The sequence below is a fragment of the Gymnodraco acuticeps genome, unplaced genomic scaffold, assembly GCF_902827175.1.
Source record: "Gymnodraco acuticeps unplaced genomic scaffold, fGymAcu1.1, whole genome shotgun sequence".
Classification (NCBI taxonomy): Eukaryota; Metazoa; Chordata; class Actinopteri; order Perciformes; family Bathydraconidae; genus Gymnodraco; species Gymnodraco acuticeps.
Genome location: NW_022991187.1, coordinates 1580883 through 1597734, shown reverse-complemented (window position 1 = coordinate 1597734; position 16852 = coordinate 1580883). Strand labels below are relative to the sequence as shown.

At 39.6% G+C, this 16852-nt stretch overlaps 2 protein-coding genes across 2 annotated transcripts; one reads left to right on the top strand and one right to left on the bottom strand.

Annotated features, from left to right (window-relative positions):
• Nucleotides 1-2123: 2123 nt before the first annotated feature.
• On the bottom strand, nt 2124-7218 carry LOC117561013 (E3 ubiquitin-protein ligase NEURL3). Its single transcript, XM_034238179.1, has 4 exons — nt 7062-7218; nt 5212-5715; nt 4929-5087; nt 2124-2707 (listed from the first exon to the last, which is right to left on the bottom strand). Exons 1-4 carry the CDS (start codon nt 7090-7092, stop codon nt 2520-2522), a joined length of 882 nt encoding a protein of 293 aa, XP_034094070.1. The 5' UTR covers nt 7093-7218; the 3' UTR covers nt 2124-2519.
• Nucleotides 7219-9889: 2671 nt separating this feature from the next.
• nkx6.3 (NK6 homeobox 3) lies at nt 9890-15569 on the top strand. Its single transcript, XM_034238180.1, has 3 exons — nt 9890-10570; nt 12042-12208; nt 14753-15569. The coding sequence occupies exons 1-3, from the start codon at nt 10162-10164 to the stop codon at nt 14981-14983; spliced, it is 807 nt and encodes a 268-aa protein (XP_034094071.1). The 5' UTR covers nt 9890-10161; the 3' UTR covers nt 14984-15569.
• Nucleotides 15570-16852: the final 1283 nt, after the last annotated feature.

The following is a 16852-nucleotide window of genomic DNA, read 5'->3' as shown; positions in this document are numbered from 1 at the left end:
GGAATGGTTTGGAGCAGGAGTTCACACAAAGCACACATAAATTAAAACAAGACAGGGGATGAACGCTTTTTAAAATACCACACCGTGACATTTATTGGGCTGTGATTTAACCAGATGTGTTAATCATTTGCTTTGCTGCAGTAATCAGATTCTATTCCTGTAAGTCATAACGAAACTCTTAAATTACAGGAACTCTCTGAAGCTACAGTATCAAGTTATCCTCCTGAGACCCAGAAAGAAAAAGGTTTCACATGTCCTTTTTTTATCACACAAGTCTTTAGGGTGGTATAAACATAATGACTAACAAAAACTAAAAATATGTATTTGTATTGTTGTTATATTGTGTGTTCTTTGTAGAGGACATTGGGTGTTAGTAATGCGAAGCATAGTATACAAACAATATTAACATACAAGTACATTTAGACAACATTAGAGCACAACAACTCAATGGAACACATACTGAGCCCTCATTTGTAGTACTTCATCCTTTTTTGAAATGCAGAGATACATCTGACACTTGAGGCACTTGATGTATGTTTTCCCACTGCATCCGTCTGCCATGAACCCTACAGAAACCTGTGTTAGTTTGGGCCCATAGTGGACTCCATTGTGTTGTGTAAAATGGGGGAAATAAAAAGTTAGCAAATCCCCACGTCCTCCTCAGAGGACATTCATAAAAACATTTATTTTTAGGTCAGATAAGTATTACACTGCTCTGAAAACTCACTACACTAACTCCTAAGATGTTCCCTTACTATAATTAATTATATTGAACTCACAACACTGGTAATTACAAAATTACAAACTTACCATTTCTCTTTCTATAAATAGTGCTTGTGTTGATGGACGCCATTTTGAAATACAATGACATTATCTTTTTCAAAGCCACACCCCCACATATGTCATATGTTTGAAAAGCCCAGGATGTCCTCTGTGGAGTACAATTGGACTTAATGCTGTGGCATGTATAACCTCAAAGTAATGGACCAAACCCCAATGTGCTCCACAGAGGACAAAAATGAATGGGTGGGTCGATAATTATTGTGTAAACAGTATAGCATGTTAGGATACAGTAGTTTTGAGGATTCATTAAATATATCTTTGTAATGGCTCCTGGTGCAGACTTAACAATTATGAATAACTGTAGATTCAGTCTCACCAGTGGTCTGTGGTGTGCATGTGCATGAACATAATTATCTGCGACATGAATGATATGCCTATCTTTCAACAACCTCTTATCTCCATGATCCCTTGATTAAATGGAATTAGTCTCATTGAGTAATAAATAACTAAAAAGGTACAAGACACAAAATGTTTATACATTACATGTTAGACGCTTTTCTCCAAAGCGACTTACATACTCAATACTGTGGACAATCCCCACAGGGGTTGGGGTGAAGTGTCTCAGGGACACAACGACATGCTGATCCGAACACCAACGCACTAGTCCACTGCGCCACATGCTTTCCACATCACAAAATCATTGTTTGTGTTGCTCTAACTGCTGGGTGTTTAAATACGCAACACATTTGTCATATCAACTTAAAGGTTGATAATAAGTCAGTGTTTTACCCACAACTAATTTTGGCTGTCCCTAAATGGCCTCATGTTATTTCAGGATGAAGAAGGGGGATTTCACTTTTATTCCAAGGCCACACATTAAACACTTTAGGATCAAACCTGAACGGCTTAACATAACAATAATATTTATAAAAAGGTGCTGCCAAATATTAAATCAAACTTTCCCAAAACTACACAATATTCTAGTATTTGTGTGTAAACCAAGAACAGTTTTACATCAACATGTTATCCCAAAAGAGTGAAGGTTTAATCTCAAAATATGAGAGAAGCCAGAAACAGGGAGTCTCAACCTCAATCCTTTCATGCCTCAGAGTGAGATCATGTTTCCATGAAGTATATCATCACACACACACACACACACACACACACACACACACACACACACTCACACACACACACACACACACACACACACACACACACACACAAATAAGAACAGAAAAGTTCATTTTTAAGATTTATGTAATGTTTATTTTTACATCCATTTTTTGGCAATTCAACAATAAATAAAAGAACAAAATAACTGTACAACAATAAATTGATTTCATATTTACAAAATTAGGGATTTTATATATACAGTGAGTGTAAATGACATTACACATCGGGCTGGGCTTGCAAACAAAATTAGGCTCGTCTTAATCAAATGGCTTCTTGCTTCTTTACAAATCACAATCAAAGTGCAATTTTCAAATATCCCTTTCATAAAATGTAACGCATGAAATCATCATCATAAACGTTTTTACGGATTTCTTTTAAACTTTTAACACAACAATTTACTGATTTTAGTAGTTTAAGTTGACATCTCTTTTGAAGTGTTCTGAACCATTTGTAGTCTGCTGGTACTAGCACATTCTAACATTTAGTATGGGCTATTCTAAGTGTTGTCATTGTCACAGTCTCTCCGCAGCTTATGTTGGGTGAGTCCTGTCTGGTGGAGCTCAGGCACGGACGGAGGCTCTCCTCCCGTTCCCCGATGGAGCTCTGATGTTCTGTCGGCACAGCGGGCAGGTGCCAAACAGCTTCAAGACTTTGGAGGCGCAGTGGTTGCATAAACACCGGTGGCCACAAGGCAGAGTGATGCTGGCCTGTGTCTCCATGCACACAACGCAGCACGATGCGTCTCCATCTGTGATCAAAACAGAGGAACCATCAGCGACGTGCATACTCCAATGTAACGGAAAAACAACTGAAGAAAAACTAAATAGTAATAATAATAAAATGTCTCCACTGATCTGTGTTGTAAATGTGATTTATGTATGATTCCAATCGCTTTTTATAGTCAAAATCAGCTAATTTGCTGAGCTCCGCTACAACTACGGGTAGCGATGAGAAGTGAGGCAGGGACGAGCTCTGCCTCTCGTAAGCCCACAGTAATTGGCTGGAGCGCGGGCACTAATTTAGCGCGGGCACTTATTTTGTGAGCGCGCTCAAGCCGTAGTGGACCGTAGACCGTAGACGGGAGGCTTGGCGATTTCTCGCGCCCAAGGCGACCAACAACCAATCACATGAATCTCCCGCCCCCGACATACAAAGCAATAGAAATGTTAAAACTAAGTAAACTGGATATAAAATCCCCAAACAGACGAAAACCTACCAGTTTCACCCACTGTCTCTGCCACCTCCCTCCATGCCTGGTTCCTCCGGTTTGTATCCCGGTAAATAGTTCTGGTCGTAAAGAACCGGGTGATTTGCTACCGTAATTTCTCGTTTGGAATATGAGGAAATGAACTGCGGTCTGCTTGCACGCGGTTTGATTGGCTAGCGCTTGTACTGGCGGGATTTGCATAAACGGGATTTGATTGGCTGATGCCAAGCATCGAGCCTCAAAAGTTGAACATTGCTCAACTTTTGATGCTCGCGATGCTTGCAAAGCCACGCTCCGCTCCCCACAATGCAGTTCGGCGAAGATTCAAAATCAACTACGTCACCCCATTCAAGTGAATGGGCGAAGTGTTGAAAGCATTTTTCGATGCCTGTAGTGTAGACGGGCCCGCGGCACAGATGAGATCTGCCTCACCTCAGAATGCGTCACCCCACAGAAACTGGCTGGAAAGCGGGCCCTAAGCGCATGCCTGCACCATCTCACTGTATGTCACCAATGTAATGTTTGTAGATCCCTTTATTACATTTATCCTCGCCATCCATAGTCTCTAAATAACTTATTTCACGTATATATGATATTTAGGCTCGCTGGTCTCATCATACAACGGCAATGAAAAAAGCACCAGGGGAGGCAGCCATAACCTCTGCCGCACTGAAGGGGGCGCAAGTGAGCCCACAGGTTCTTGTTGCTACTGTTATTCTATGCAGAGACGGTAGACGCAAACAACAAACTAGACTTTTGAAACTACAGGAAGATAAGGAGGACTTTTACAAAAAAGTAATAGAGATTGTTGTCCAGAAGGATAGCATGGACTTCATCTTCAAGTCAAGGTAAGACCACAATTGTAATGCAAATGGAATCTTACTAAGAAAGAACAACCCAATATTTAAATTGTAGGTAGGCCTATACTTTTGTTGAACGGTCTGTTTAAAATGAATTGAAGCATCAGACTAAAAAAGCTTTTGAAAATAACCGAATATTTCGATTAGGGTCAAAATATAATATTTGTAAATCTTACTCTGAAAGAGTTACGGCCCGTCTACACTACAGGCATAACAATTTTTGCGAGCAACGCGACCAACAACCAATCACATGAATCTCCCGCCCCCGACATACAAAGCAATAGCAATGTTAAAATGAAGTAAACTGGATATAAAATCCCCAAACAGGCGAAAACCTACCAGTTTCACCCACTATCTCTGCCACCTCCCTCCATGCCTGGTTCCTCCGGTTTGTATCCCGGTAAATAGTTCTGGTCGGAAAGAACCGGGTGATTTGCTACCGTAATTTCTCGTTTGGAATATGAGGAAATGAACTGCGGTCTGGCTCTCCCAGCTTGCACGCGGTTTGATTGGCTAGCGCTTGTACTGGCGGGAATTGCAAAAACGGGATTTGATTGGCTGACGCCAGCTTCGAACAAGCATCGAGCCTCAAAAGTTGAACATTGTTCAACTTTTGACGCCGATACACGCTCGCGATGCTTGCAACGCCTTGCCATGCTACCCACAATGCAGTTCGGCGAAGTTTGAAAATATCCTACGTCACCCCATTCAAATGAATGGGCGAAGCGTTGAAAGCATTTTTTGACGCCTGTAGTGTAGACGGGCCGTCAGTGTCTCACCAGCCATGAACCTCATCGCACGTCACTGGGAACCATGATTACAAATCTACATATACAGGTTCTCTCTGGTCAAAATGTGCAATACACTGAAATCAAATGTGGGTTTGAAGGACTCTTTCTTACCTTCTGGGCCTTCAAGACAGGAGATGTATTCATCGCTGTTTCCATCCAGACTTGAAGAATCAGTCATCAAACTGCAGTGGTTGTCAACCTCAGTTGAAGTGAGGCATTCAGGTGCAGGACAGGAGCGTCTGGTGTGAAAAAACTCCCTTTTCTCTGAGCCTGCAGCAAGAAGTAGAAGTATTAAAATATGTTCTAACAATAGAACAATTATTTTGTATGTGGCTACTGTAAATAAGCAGGAAGAAGGCAAACAGCGAGCATGTTGTTATGATAGTAAACATACCCAGGAGGGAGATGGAGCACGTCTGTCCGTAGATGTCTATCATGGCCCACAGCGGCCGGCTGAGATCCACTCCTGACAGCAGCTTTTGCTCCCTGCCGTTGTTTCCGCTGATGTACATGTTGCCTCTAGCAGAGACCCAGAACTCCAGCTCGACGCCTGCCTGGCAGAAGGACTCGTGCATAGGAGCTGCCCAGTGCCCCGGGGTCTCCGTGAGGTTGGGGATGGCCATGATGGGCAGGGGCAGAGATCTTGTCATGGGATGCACCGTGGTGAAGCCCAGACGCAGACCTCCGTTCCAGTTGAAGGAGTCCTTCTCCACCCGCAGGCGGATCCTCTCCTGGACCTTCAGCGGGCGGCTGCTGAACACCAGGCCGTTCTTGAAGGTGTTTTCCCTCCTCTCCGCCAGGAGGCCCCCCCGACTCAGACGCACCATGTCTCCCACCGCCTGATAGTGGAAGCTGAGCGGGCCGAGGCAGGACCAGCAGCACCTGTGAGGGCTGTGATCTGGAAAAAAATTATAATAATAAAGTTAGGAATCGTTATGAAAGTGCGTCACAGAGACAACAACAAGCTGAGAAGATTTCTGCACTGCCAATGTGTGCAGAAATATTTATTTGATGTCTTAATTTCATCTGATTTGTTGATTGTAATTCATCATAGTTTTATATGATGTTGCTGTGTATGCCCTGTAACAAAATAATGTCTTTATGAAGGGCAATTTATCTAACATTTATAACCGGATGCTACTTAATCTTTAACCTTTACTGCTAGGTTGAGTGGATTTTGATTAGGGTTAACAGAATATTCACCAGAAAACGAGTAATACTGAAACCAGCAAATGTGATTTGACTTTGGAGGAGCAGAGGATTAATCATCCAAGTGAACCCTGAGTCCATTCACAAGATGTGTCCATTTGTCAAAGGACGGCTTGCAGAAACTGATGAGACTCTACCCAAATGAAGCATTGAGAAACCACGAGCTGTATGTAAAGCATTTCAGTGACAAGCTGAACGTTTCCAGTAAATGCTTTTGGCAAGGATTAACTCCTTCATCATAAAAGCCTCTATCTCAGCTGCTAATCATCCCTTTCTACAGCCGCTATCATAAAGACCTGGCTTCTATTTTGTATTCAACATTATCAGGTCTTTAGTTTCGGAATGACCAGATTAGTGGCTTGCAGCATCTCCTACAAAAAGATGTATGGATGATGTCTATATTAATTTAAGAGGCTAATAATACTTAATTCATACTAGGAATGTTTAATTTACTAACCTTTTTTTGTCGACAATAATACGTTTTAATTAAAATTTGAAATGCATTTATTTTCTTACTTTTTACACAAAATGTACTTTTGCTCCAACATGAAAAGTGAAAATAAATGTCTCTAAAATGATTGAATTTGAAAATGTTGATATCATTTATATTTTCTTATTTCAGTATGAGTACTAGGTTAAATAAAAACATTAAACTATATTAATGTTGGCGAACCAAATGTAACTAAAGATCATTTTGACATACAGCAAAATAATATTTCACCAAAAAAGATTTAACTAAAAAGAATAACTAATAATTTGGACTACTACAGGAAGCCCAAATTATTAGTTATTTTTAATGAGAAATTGAGATGGTTATTATTGACAGAATAAATTCCATATGAATGTCTCTGCAAAGATTGAAGGCAAGGCAAGTTTATTTATAGCACCTTTCAACACAAGGCAATTCAAAGTGCTTTACAAAAAATGAAAGACATTAAGAAAAGGACATTTAAAATCAGTCATTAAAAAGCAAAGATAATAAACATTAAAAGAAAAAATACATGGATAAAAGTTCAAATCGAAAATAAATCTCACCAGAGTTCCTGTTGCTAGTGTCCTTCACCATCTTGAAGAGGCAGAGGTTATGTTCTTGTGGTCTGTAGAGTGCATGTGCTCTTGTCTGTATCTTGGATCGTTTGTCATGAAGTGCAGTGTTGTCCTGCTTTTAAAGCATGCTGCCTGTGGGGCATGTAAACACTAACATCCCGCCCTCATCAAACTGAAAGCAGGAGGTCTGAGGGAGGAACCATAACATGGAAAGTTACCTTCAGCTGATAGCAGGGAGTTTTTTGTTGATGTTATGTCCTTCACTGTGTAATTTAGGCTGATTATAAAAGAGTATCAGTTTCATTCTCTGTCATCATGCTGTGATATTGTTTTATGGTGACATTAAATAATCAAACAGAATTAGTTGAATTCTCTTTCATCGTCTTGTGATTGTGCTTTTGTACTACAATATATATGAAATGCACAGCTTGCAGGTCTTTCTTACTATCGTGTCCTTCGATTGCAATTGTTTTTTATTTAATGTTGCAGACTATAATAACTTCTTATTTCTGCCTGTGCACCTTTCTCATGTATTTAACAAGCAAGCTCTCGTGTTCCAGTTTCCTGTCATGTCTTGTGTTTACTGTAAATGGGATTCTTAGCTGCTATTTTACTACATTTAGCTGTTTTGTTTGGGAAATAGAATGCAACATGACCTTTTTACATAGAAACTCTTAAAACGGACCATTTTTTAATCATTTTTTTTACATTTAAAAAAGCAAGAATCCTGCAATTATGCTTTCAATAAGCCAACACATTGTTGGTGGTTATTGTCCAAGGTGCAGTGGATTAAGTCATGGCAAATACCAGCAACATTTTGGATGTCACTTCCCTGTCTGGCCCACTGGAATTGAGGGAACTTCAGACATGAGTGTGTGCAATGATCCTTACTCTGAACATTACCTCAAATGACACACCAGTGTGTGTCGAGTTCTGTCGCCCTCTGCTGGACACACACTCCGTAATTTCTCAACACCTCATTGGTTGGCAGCCCGGAGCATGTGACAGAATGAAGCCATGTCGGGAAACCAAAAGTTACATCACTCTCGGAAAGTTACTAACTTTTTTCAAGTTATCACATGACTTCCTCGAAAACCCCCAGCATCCCATGACCTAGAAACACGCTTTAGGTATTCTGACTGATCAGCTGCAGGCATGTTTTAATGTGACTGCAAATAAGCTTTGGATGTTTTGAAGAGAGAATGCTTGATTCTAGACATGCAGTTCTACTGCGTAGGCCGTGTGTGTGTGTGTGTGTGTGTGTGTGTGTGTGTGTGTGTGTGTGGTGTGTGTGTGTGTGTGTGTGTGTGTGTGTGTGTGTGTGTGTGTGTGTGTGTGTGTGTGTGTGTGTGTGTGTGTGTGTGTGTGTGTGTGTGTGTGTGTGGCCTAGCATTACTATACTTGTAGGGACCTAAATCTGTTTACACAGTCATGTGTGGGGACTCGCTGCCCTTATGGGGACAAAATGGAGGTCCCCATAAGGGGAATGATTAATTTTAGGGTGAAGACTTGGTTATGGTTAGGCATGTGTTGGTTATGGTTAAGGTTAGGATAAGTCTCCAGGAAATGCATGTAAGTCAATGTAATGTCCCCTGAAGTGATGTATACATGGTATGTGTGTGTGTGTGTGTGTGTGTGTGTGTGTGTGTGTGTGTGTGTGTGTGTGTGTGTGTGTGTGTGTGTGTGCGCGCATCATAATTTTCTTCTTTTTCAATTATCAATATGTTCAAAACGTTTTTTGTTTTTTTTTACATTTCAAACATGAAATCATTCTTATGTGGAACGAAATTAAATAGTGATGATTCTTATACAAAATTACAAAAATGGCATAAAAATATATTATTCTAACGGGAAATTGTAGGGTCCAATAACTTGTGCATCTGAGGGTTAAGAAAAAAAATGGAAAATACAATTACATTTAAATTAGATTCACCAAAATGTCACATTGTCGACCTAAAAAAGCTTCATAAGCATTAATACAACTTTGGATAAATTAAACTTTTGCTGGTTGAATATTGAGTGTATTGTTGCATGATGGTGACTTCACACTGCACTAGAGAAAATATTAAAACAATAAAATGGGGGGATATTTTTAAGTTTTCTAACATAAAACCCTACAACACAGTATTATGATGTATACAAAATTATATTCATACTAAGGATAAGATGTGGTATATTGCCAACTGGAAGATGAAGATAAGAGAATCTGTGAATATTATAAGCAGAATAATGAGGTTCCAGATTTAGATTTAATATCTCAAATATCTTTTGGACAATCGATATTTGTGTTTTTTGAATAAATACAAAGAAAAGTAGGGGAAAAACCCTAATGATAGAAATGTGGATCACATTGTCATTTAAACTGGTGCATGAAAGTAGATTATGTTTTTGGGTAATGTATTTTTTTTTACAATAAAACACATATTTTGCTTTAAAACCACATCCCACCACTGATAAACTGGGACACATATCAGCCCTTCTTCTCCTCCTCTGTGTACTCGGTGCTCAGCTGCCTCTGCTCCACCACTTCAGACATGGCAGGCCATCAAAAAATCAACTTGCTCCCTCTCCACCTGTTCAAAACACTATTAATCTGCTGCCTTCCAATAAAAGGCTTGGCTCTCAGCGAGGAGCCAATAGAGAGGCATTAAAGCTGTGAGACCCAGGCCAATCCCAGGCTGCATTCTAATATGGCCTATCTTTATCAAGGTGCCACTCCATTTCCAGATACTGCTTATTTATGACCTCTGAGGAGAGCGCCGGTGGCAGGCATGCGTCTTTAGCAGAACAACTCAACCTGAATCCAGAGGGCTCGCCTGCGACGTTAGATATGGGATTATCACAGAACACACTGTGGCTGAGAAGAGGTGAAGAGTTTATCTGCATTTTCTGATGTGGTAGGAACTTTTGTAAACACCGGAACTTTAAAATCGCTCTTTGTTATTCGAATATCTGGAAAGAAAGTGGGTTTGATCCCAGATCCAAGACATCGCCTGTGGGTGAGGAACTCTGTGTGGGCCTATCTGAGGTCTATTCCTGCTTGGACCTTATTGGATGTGTCACTGGAGTCAGAGTTACACTACCTCCCATGGATCCAAACATCCAGGGGTCTTTCCTGTTCAACAACAGCCTGAACCAGTTCTCCTCTGAGCTCAAGGCCCCGGTGTGCCAGTACTCTGTGCCCAACTCTTTCTACAAGCTCAACCCGGCTCTGAACAGCCAGCTGCAGCCGGGGACGCCGCACACCATCAGCGACATCCTGAGGAGCTCCATGATGGGGATGGGCGCCACAGGGACCACCACCCTGCTGTCCGGATACTCCACCATGGGGGGGTTCAACCCCTCCGTCAGCAGCACCTCCATGTACTATAACCGAGACTACAACTCCCCCCTGGGTGGGTTCTCCAAGCCCGGCGCAGAATGCTCCATGAAGGGTCGCAGCTGCTGGGCGGAGAGCGGCTGTGAGTGGAGGGGGGGGCGGCAGCCGTGCACCAACAGTGAGTCTCCATCCTTCAGCTGATGGGGGGGGGGGGGGTCAACAGCAGCATTACAACCTCCATGAGTCTCTGAGGACACTGTTTTTCCAACATAGACCCTACAACACAGTATTATGATATATAAAAAAATACTCATGATTCATATCCATACCTAGGATAAGATGTGGTTTATTGCCATTACTTATTGAAACCGGAAGATGAAGATAAGAGAATCTGTGAATATTATAAACAGAATAATGAGGTTTCAGATTTAGATTTAATATCCTTTGGACAATCTATATTTGTGTTTTTTTAATAAATACAAAGAAAAGTAGGGGGGAAACCCTAATGATAGAAATGTGGATCACATTGTCATTTAAACTGGTGCATGAAAGTAGACTAGGTTTCATTTGGGTAATGGTTACTCTTTTGTCTCTGAGGACACTGGAGGACTCGTAAAGATGCCAGAACGTCCTTAGAAGACAAATTCACCCAAATCACAAATCACAAGAGATTCAAAATATAAACTAACTTTACAAACTCAGATACATGATGTTTTAACCAACATTTTGTTTGGGTTTTTTTAAAACAGATACTTGAACATATTTAAGATTAAATTAAAGTTTTTGAGGCTTTATTGTCATGTGCACAAAAGCTACAGCTAAGTTTAGGCAATGAAAATCTAAAGTCCCAAGCTCCTCTAATAATACCTCGTAAAATAGAGCGATATACTTACTATCAAAGCATTTATATACTAATAAAGCACTTATATACTAATAAAGGACTGGCTTAACTAAAGCCAGTTGAGTAGCACTTGAAATGTTTTGGCTCTATGAAACCTGATGTACTTATATGATTCTGTTTTCTTCAAGTTTGTATCTTCTTGGTCGAATGCACTTATTGTAAGTCGCTTTGGATAAAAGCGTCAGCTAAATGCAATGTAATGTAATGTCAAATAAATACAATTAGTAATAGAAGTATACAATATAATATTGCAAGACAATGGTGCCAGTAAAATTCAAAAATAGGACAAATAGATTCATTGATTGAATTAGATATTATTCATTTTAATATATTTTAAATGTGTACAATTCGAATGGATATACATGTAATTGTTAATGGAGGATTTAGTTTGCAGCACACACAGTGAAATTGTTACTCTGCATTCAACCCATCTTAGTATTAGGAGCAGTGGGCAGCTATTCTATTATGCGCTTAATGAGCAGTGTGCGGGTCTGATGCTTTGCTCACGGGCAACGCGGCACTGAATAAATGTATGGGGCAGTTGTAACATCAAATCAAATGTTCAAAAAATGGCACTCATATAATATGTGGACGATGTTTTTTGACGATGGGTGATAGTAAAAATCGTAATGTTTGTTGTCCCAAACCTCCAGCAGAAACCAATAGAATATAATTGTACTTATATGTTTCAGTGTAAGAACAATCCAGCGTTTCTTTACTAAATACTTTGTTCTCCTTATATTTGCAGGTAGTGATCTGGGGGAGATGTCAGGCAGGAAGAAACACACCAGACCAACGTTTAGTGGACATCAGATTTTTGCCCTGGAGAAAACCTTCGAGCAGACCAAGTACCTGGCCGGGCCGGAGAGAGCCAGACTGGCCTATTCTCTGGGAATGACCGAGTCACAAGTCAAGGTAAAGATTACAAAACATTTAGCCGAAGCTTTTTTAATACATTTTCTTTCACCTTTTCTATGTTTCTTTAGGAAACAACGTTGATCTACCTAATTAGCTAAAGCTTTTGGAAATGTGCTTTTGTGTGAAGTGCCTTGCAATTTAAACACTTCACTCAAATAATGTATATATTTTTCCTTTTTATTATATGAACTTTCTGGTGAAGTAACTCAAAATACAGTTGACCTATTTCATTAGCTTAAGCATTTGAATTTAAGTTTCTGTGTGACGTGCCGTACAATTGAAACATTGATTTGAATTGTTTACTTGTATTTCTCTATGACCTTTCTGGTTATTTCATGGGAGGTAACACTTGTTCTGAAAGGTGTAATAGCAAACAAGTTGAATTACCTTGTCAGCTAAAGCGTGTCGAATGATGCTTTTGTGTGAAGTGCTTTGCATTTAAACACTTTAAGTCCAATAATTTATGTTTTTCTTTTTATATTTGCTTACATTTTTCCACATTTGAGCGTTACCTTGATTTGTGTGTGAAGTAGCTCTTATATTAATAAGGGGTGCAGTAGAAAATGAGTTGATGTATTTAATTAGGTAAAGCTTTTTAAATGTTGCTTTTGTGATATGTGCTTGACAATTTAAACATTTTACTCCAACACTTTACTGATTTTATTTGTTATACCTTCTCTTATTTCTCTATATGTGACCTTTATGGTGATTTGATGGGCGCCAACTCTTGTTTTGAAAAGTGCAATAGAAATAAAGTTGACCTATTCCATAATATAGCTTCTTGAAAGAGGTGCCTTTCTATTAGACCAGGGGTGCCCAACCAGTCGATCGTGATCGACCGGTCGATCGCGGGGAGATTCCCAGTCGATCGCGAGATGTGTCTAAAAATAGAACAACAATATTCTGTTTTATCGTTAATCTCCTATAACATAATCTTCCTGTGCCAGAATAATGCACTTGAACGCATCAAAGCTTTGTGATTGGCCGGCGTGACCCCATGTGTCGGGGCGTGGCTGGTGAGCAGTGGGCAGTGCAAAGTTCGCTAACGTTGTCCGTGTCAACAGGAGTGACAGTCCGCACACACACAAGACCGCAATTATGGCAGAAGCAAAACATATATAATTTTCACTCCGAGTGGGAGGATGATTATTTTTGTATCTATTCCAATTCAAAGTCCATCTGTCTCATCTGCAATGCGAGCGTGGCTTTATCGAAGAAGGGTAATTTAGGAGCGGCATTTCAAAACAGTGCACAAACGCTGCGAGACGGAATTCCCTCCTAATTCTGCCCTACGCTCCAAAAGGTGAGGGGCCTGAAAGGACAGCTAAATGCACAGCAGTCCATTTTCACCAGGCCCAACAACAAGAGCAAGGCTGCTACCAGAGCATCTTATCGTGTCAGTCACGTTCTTGCGAAACACATGAAGTCTTTCAAAGACGGTGAAGTTGTGAAAGAAGCATTCCTGGAGGCTGCCGATGCGTAATAAAAATAACAGTAGCATTTCAACAGGTTTTTGATATGATAAAAACACAAGTTAGATACCGTTATTAATCAGCTGTAAGTTTGAGTTTGTTTGAACTTATTCATTATAATTATTGTACAAAATGGTATAAGAATGCAAACTTAAATTGATTATAGTCTATTATCAATTCAGGTTAAGAAACTAGTGTTGCTTGCATCCTATTTTAAAGGCATTTCTTTTTATACTCTACTAAAATGCAACAAAAAAGGGTTTGATTCTATTAATTTTGTCTTTTTTATTGCACTTTGGCAGCAGATTCCTGTGTAGCTTCAGATCTGAGTTGTCTTATTAGTAAGCCTAATTTATACTTTTGTAGCAACACTATTTTTTATATAATGGCAAAGAAAGGGTTCAGAGTCTTTTCTTTTTTTCCTGTGTCATATGTGGCAGCACTGTTCAATGTTTCTTGAAAACATTACCCACTGTAATATGTGACGTGTGAATAAACTCCAACTCTGTATCAACAACACTGTTTAGTTAAATACTTGTATGTGTGTAGATTAGAAAGAGGTAAAATAAAGGATCTGCAGTATTTTATGAAGTATTAATCGTAGAAAGGTCAGTTTTATACAAGTAGAAGTGTGTATTTACCTGGTAGTAGGCTGTCAGTAATGTCCTCTCTATTTGGACTGGTAGATCTCGGCAGACTGGCAACTTTAAAAGTAGCTCTCGGTTCAAAAAAGGTTGGGCACCCCGGTATTAGACAGAATAATTTAATATTTTTCTGTTTGCTTTAATTTCTCCACATTTGAGCGTCTCCTTCATTGTTGTTTGAAATAAGTCTGGTTTTGAAGAGTGCAACAGAAGTTCATTGGTAACGTTTTTTTAAAATGATGTGTTCATATGAGTATTATTGACCTACTTGTGGAGAAAAACATCTTGTCCTGATCGGTGCATCGCATCATCATGAGGTCACAGTTATATCTCACCATCTCACCTATTCACCAACTGGGTAATGCATAATCATTATCTGGGCTTTCTATGAAATGTGTGTAAACCAGATGACTCCTGCTGTGTAGGTGTGGTTTCAGAACCGACGCACCAAGTGGCGGAAGAAGAGCGCCTCGGAGCCGAGCTCCACGCAGTCCGGCCTGGCGGGGACCGGCGGGGAGGCCTCGGAGAACGAGGTGGAGGACGAGGAGTACAACAAGCCTCTGGACCCGGACTCTGACGACGATAAGATCCGCCTGCTGCTGCGCAAACACCACAGAGCTTTCTCCGTGCTGCGCCTCGGCCCGCACCATATCTGACCCACTTCCGGCGAATCACACACTGCACAGCACTCATGCATGCTGTTATGAGAGTTATTCGTTTTAAATGAAAAAAGCATGTTCAGAAGAGGTCATATGTGGTACAACAACAAAGTATCACTGGGGTCAATCAACAGGCTGCAGAAATGAATCTAAAAGACGTTTACTTTTATAAGTTACTGTATCTCTGGCCTGTTTAATGTTACACGGGTGTGTGGGGGAATTATGTTATCCACTCCATTTTTGTAAAAATACAAGAACATTTTACTATAGAAACTGCATGATGCTATTGGTATTGGGAATTTAAAAAATGAAATAGTAGTCTGAAGTTATTAACGTATTCTCTTTTTAAACAGTTGACACTGCAAACACTACAAAAGCAAATAGTGCCACTGCCGAATAAAATAAAAGTGTAGGTGAGAAATATCATTGGTCCTTCAATTTAAAATAAATAGTATGCAGGTTAAGTCATGTTAGTACAACTATTTGTAGGGAGTTTGCATTTAAATGTGCACTTAGTAAGAAAAAAGGCACTAAATAAGTTTAAATGAACATGCCGTATAATGTACCACATGCCTAACCACTCTGAATAACAGGTAATCATCTAAATTATTAAATTGAATGTTGACTTGTAGTTGGTAAAAAAACACTGCAGGTTTATATCTTTGTTTTTCCTTTTTGTTAACTTGTTTTTGAAATATATGCACAATAAATCATTTACAGTATAAGGCTCATCATGCCAGTATTTTATTCTGTTGGTGACAGTAAGAATGAAACTGCAAGCAAAAAAACGCTGACACTGAAAATAAGTGCAGAGGTCAAAGGTCAAATATTGTGTGATTTACCAGTGTGGTAGGGTTTAATTGAAGACAATGACCCCCACAGCCCACGACAACATCAAATCAATACCAACAGACATCGTTTACAATAAAGCTCATCGCGTTAAACCTCCACATGTTTCAGATGTCAGTCCAAAGTATTCTGTCAAACACAATTCTGCATCAAATATAAAAACAATTCTCCTGACATTACATTTCATTTAACTGGCACTTGTATACGAAGTGTGTGACAATAAGAGCAACAAGAATCTTGAAAGTAGGCCTACATTAGCTTTAAATAAGTCAAACCTCTTTAGGTATTTGTATAGTTTAGTTACATTTAATGTAGTTCTGCTAACGTCAGAATCATACAATCGCAAATTCTGTAAAATATTGCTAAAGTCTCCATTGCCATTATGATGTGATAAATATTTCAAAACGATTAAGTATTATTGTTGTGAATTGTCAGGTGTATTCCTCAAACCTGATCTGGTTAGTGAAATTACCCAAAGAAAAGGTTTGAATCTTGATTTGTTGACCCTTGGAAGACTTTCAATCAAAACTAAATCTCCTAAAAAGGCAACCCACTCCAGCTTTAGAGGGCAAGCGTATTACCTCCTCTGTTTTAGATGCAATATTTCCTGCGTTGAAAAATAAGTGCAGCTCACATCATTGCGAAGTAATAGAACTTTGGAAAATAAATGCATTACACAGAAAGACAGTGAAGTTGGGGCAGGCTCTGTGCAAGCGTTTTGCACTACTATGGTCGATATTTCTTTAATCCAACCAACATAAAAATGAACATTTGTGAGAATTTGAATTCTTAACGTCAAAGTAACTAACTTGTTAATGTTTTAATATAATAACATGGTAGTATTTATGTAGGTCAAGATCCACTTCTCTTTTCCTGGTAGCACCAACCATTCAGGTTTATCAGCTTCAACAGGAAAATAACACAAATGTGCTTTACCAGCATTTCCTGCAGAGGTGTGACTATTATGAATGATTAAGCGATGACTGTATCAAAATCTAAATGTGTTGCAACAATGGC

Excerpts from the sequence above, each read along its gene's own strand:
- nkx6.3 (XM_034238180.1), top strand. The coding sequence starts at position 10,162 with ATGGATCCAAACATCCAGGGGTCTTTCCTGTTCAACAACAGCCTGAAC. Across the intron at positions 10,571-12,041 it reads GCGGCAGCCGTGCACCAACA|GTAGTGATCTGGGGGAGATG; the intron begins GTGAGTCTCCAT and ends TTATATTTGCAG. Across the intron at positions 12,209-14,752 it reads TGACCGAGTCACAAGTCAAG|GTGTGGTTTCAGAACCGACG; the intron begins GTAAAGATTACA and ends CCTGCTGTGTAG.
- LOC117561013 (XM_034238179.1), bottom strand. The coding sequence starts at position 7,092 with ATGGTGAAGGACACTAGCAACAGGAACTCTG. Across the intron at positions 5,716-7,061 it reads CACTAGCAACAGGAACTCTG|ATCACAGCCCTCACAGGTGC; the intron begins GTGAGATTTATT and ends ATTTTTTTCCAG. Across the intron at positions 2,708-4,928 it reads CTGTCTTGAAGGCCCAGAAG|ATGGAGACGCATCGTGCTGC; the intron begins GTAAGAAAGAGT and ends TTTTGATCACAG.